General features: G+C 45.5%; 1 protein-coding gene across 2 annotated transcripts in view; it reads left to right on the top strand.

Annotated features, from left to right (window-relative positions):
• The window catches only part of si:ch211-114c17.1 (pre-mRNA-processing factor 39), a 9,492-nt gene that overhangs the window by 2,003 nt on the left and 5,869 nt on the right, over positions 1–1,620 (top strand). For both annotated transcript variants that reach the window (XM_032528240.1, XM_032528241.1), the window contains 5 exons: positions 186–311; positions 461–579; positions 750–917; positions 1,187–1,367; positions 1,466–1,570. In XM_032528240.1, the coding sequence (XP_032384131.1) occupies positions 186–311; positions 461–579; positions 750–917; positions 1,187–1,367; positions 1,466–1,570 (699 nt within the window). The remainder of the gene's footprint in view (positions 1–185; positions 312–460; positions 580–749; positions 918–1,186; positions 1,368–1,465; positions 1,571–1,620) is intronic.

Raw genomic sequence — 1,620 nt, forward strand, 5'->3', positions numbered from 1 at the left:
GTGTTGTTTTGACCAGAGAGACCGAAGAGAACCAACAGGGTTCAGATTGATAAAAAATTAAAAAAAAATTAGGAAACCATCATATTGTCCCTCACTAATGATAAGGACACAAAACATGTTGGACCTGGAGGCTTTTTGTAGCCTTAGCTGACATTTTGAACTTAATTTTTCTCTCTTCTGTCCAGAGTCACATGACAGCGTCACGCAGAGCGCTCGAGGCTTTCCTCGCTCGCTACCCGCTTTGCTACGGCTACTGGAAGAAATTCACGGATCTGGAGCGCCGCGCTGGGTACAACAACAAAGCCGAGGAGGTAAAACAGGAGAGAGTTTACAATACTGTTTTCTTCTTCCTTCCCACGCCGTTGTGAATAATGTGCGTGTCTAATTAATAATGTGGATAAGGTATTAAGAAAGTGTTTTTCACTGGTTCTTATGAGCTGGTTGTGTTGTGCTGTTTCAGGTGTGTGTTCAGGGTCTCCAGGCAATCCCTCTAAGTGTCGATCTGTGGATCCACTACATCAATCTGCTGCTGGGAACGCTGGACATGAACCTGCCTGAGTCACCCACGCGGATTCGCAGGTAGTCTCATTTAAGACTCATCTTTTATTGGTGTGCTTTATGCTGTTTGGCATGCGCAGCACAGATGGAAAAAATACATTTTTAAGAGAAAATATACATAAGGAAAATAAGCCGCTTTATGTGAAAGCTGTTTTGATATCTCAACTGTTTTTTTGACTTCAACACCTCAGTGTGTTCGAGGATGCGGTTGTAGCAGCAGGTCTGGACTTCCACTCAGACCGGCTTTGGGATCTTTATGTCGAGTGGGAGAAGGAGCAGGGCAACATGAAGAACGCATCAGCAGTCCTTGACAGAGTCCTTAAAGTCCCCACCCAGCTCTACAACACCCACTACGAGAAGTAAGACTACACACACGTTGTGTGTGCCACTCTAAGACAAAGAGGCTGATTTGCTATTGTCAGTACCAGGGTTGCTATTATGATAAATACTATTTTCTAATTTTGTTAGATATTGAATGCAAATATCACGTTTATCATTTAACATTAAATTAGCAAACTATTGGGACATGTCTAATATTCTCCTCTTACCTGAACACCTCTCTTCTTCACTCTATTTTCATCAATATCATTTGCGTCCTGCTCCGCCTCCCCCTCCTGCCCTCCGTCAGGTTCAAGGACCACCTGAACAGCCACGAGCCCAAAGAGGTGCTTTCCCCGGAGGAGTACGAGGAGCTGAGGACGTTGTGCCGTCAGAGTCAGAAGGCAGAGCGTGCCGAACAGGCCCAGGAGGAGGAGGAGGAGAGGCCGCCAGGGGAGGAAGAGCCTGCCACGCCTGAGGGCACAGACACAGTGAGGAACATCTGACTGCCTTGCAATCCGTTTGAAAGTTTCAAATGTGTAAAATAGGGATTGATTGATTGATTAATTAATTTGTTCTCTTTGTTCAGGAGGAATTGATGCAGAAGATTAGGGAACAAGTGCTGGTTTGCAGGGACAAAGTGTACCAGGACAACGAGGGAGAAGTTCGCAAGAGATGGAACTTTGAAGACGCTGTGAGTTTTCTCTCTCTCTCTCTCTCTCTCTCTCTCTCTCTCTCTCTCTC

The sequence above is a fragment of the Etheostoma spectabile genome, chromosome 10 (assembly GCF_008692095.1).
Source record: "Etheostoma spectabile isolate EspeVRDwgs_2016 chromosome 10, UIUC_Espe_1.0, whole genome shotgun sequence".
NCBI lineage: Eukaryota > Metazoa > Chordata > Actinopteri > Perciformes > Percidae > Etheostoma > Etheostoma spectabile.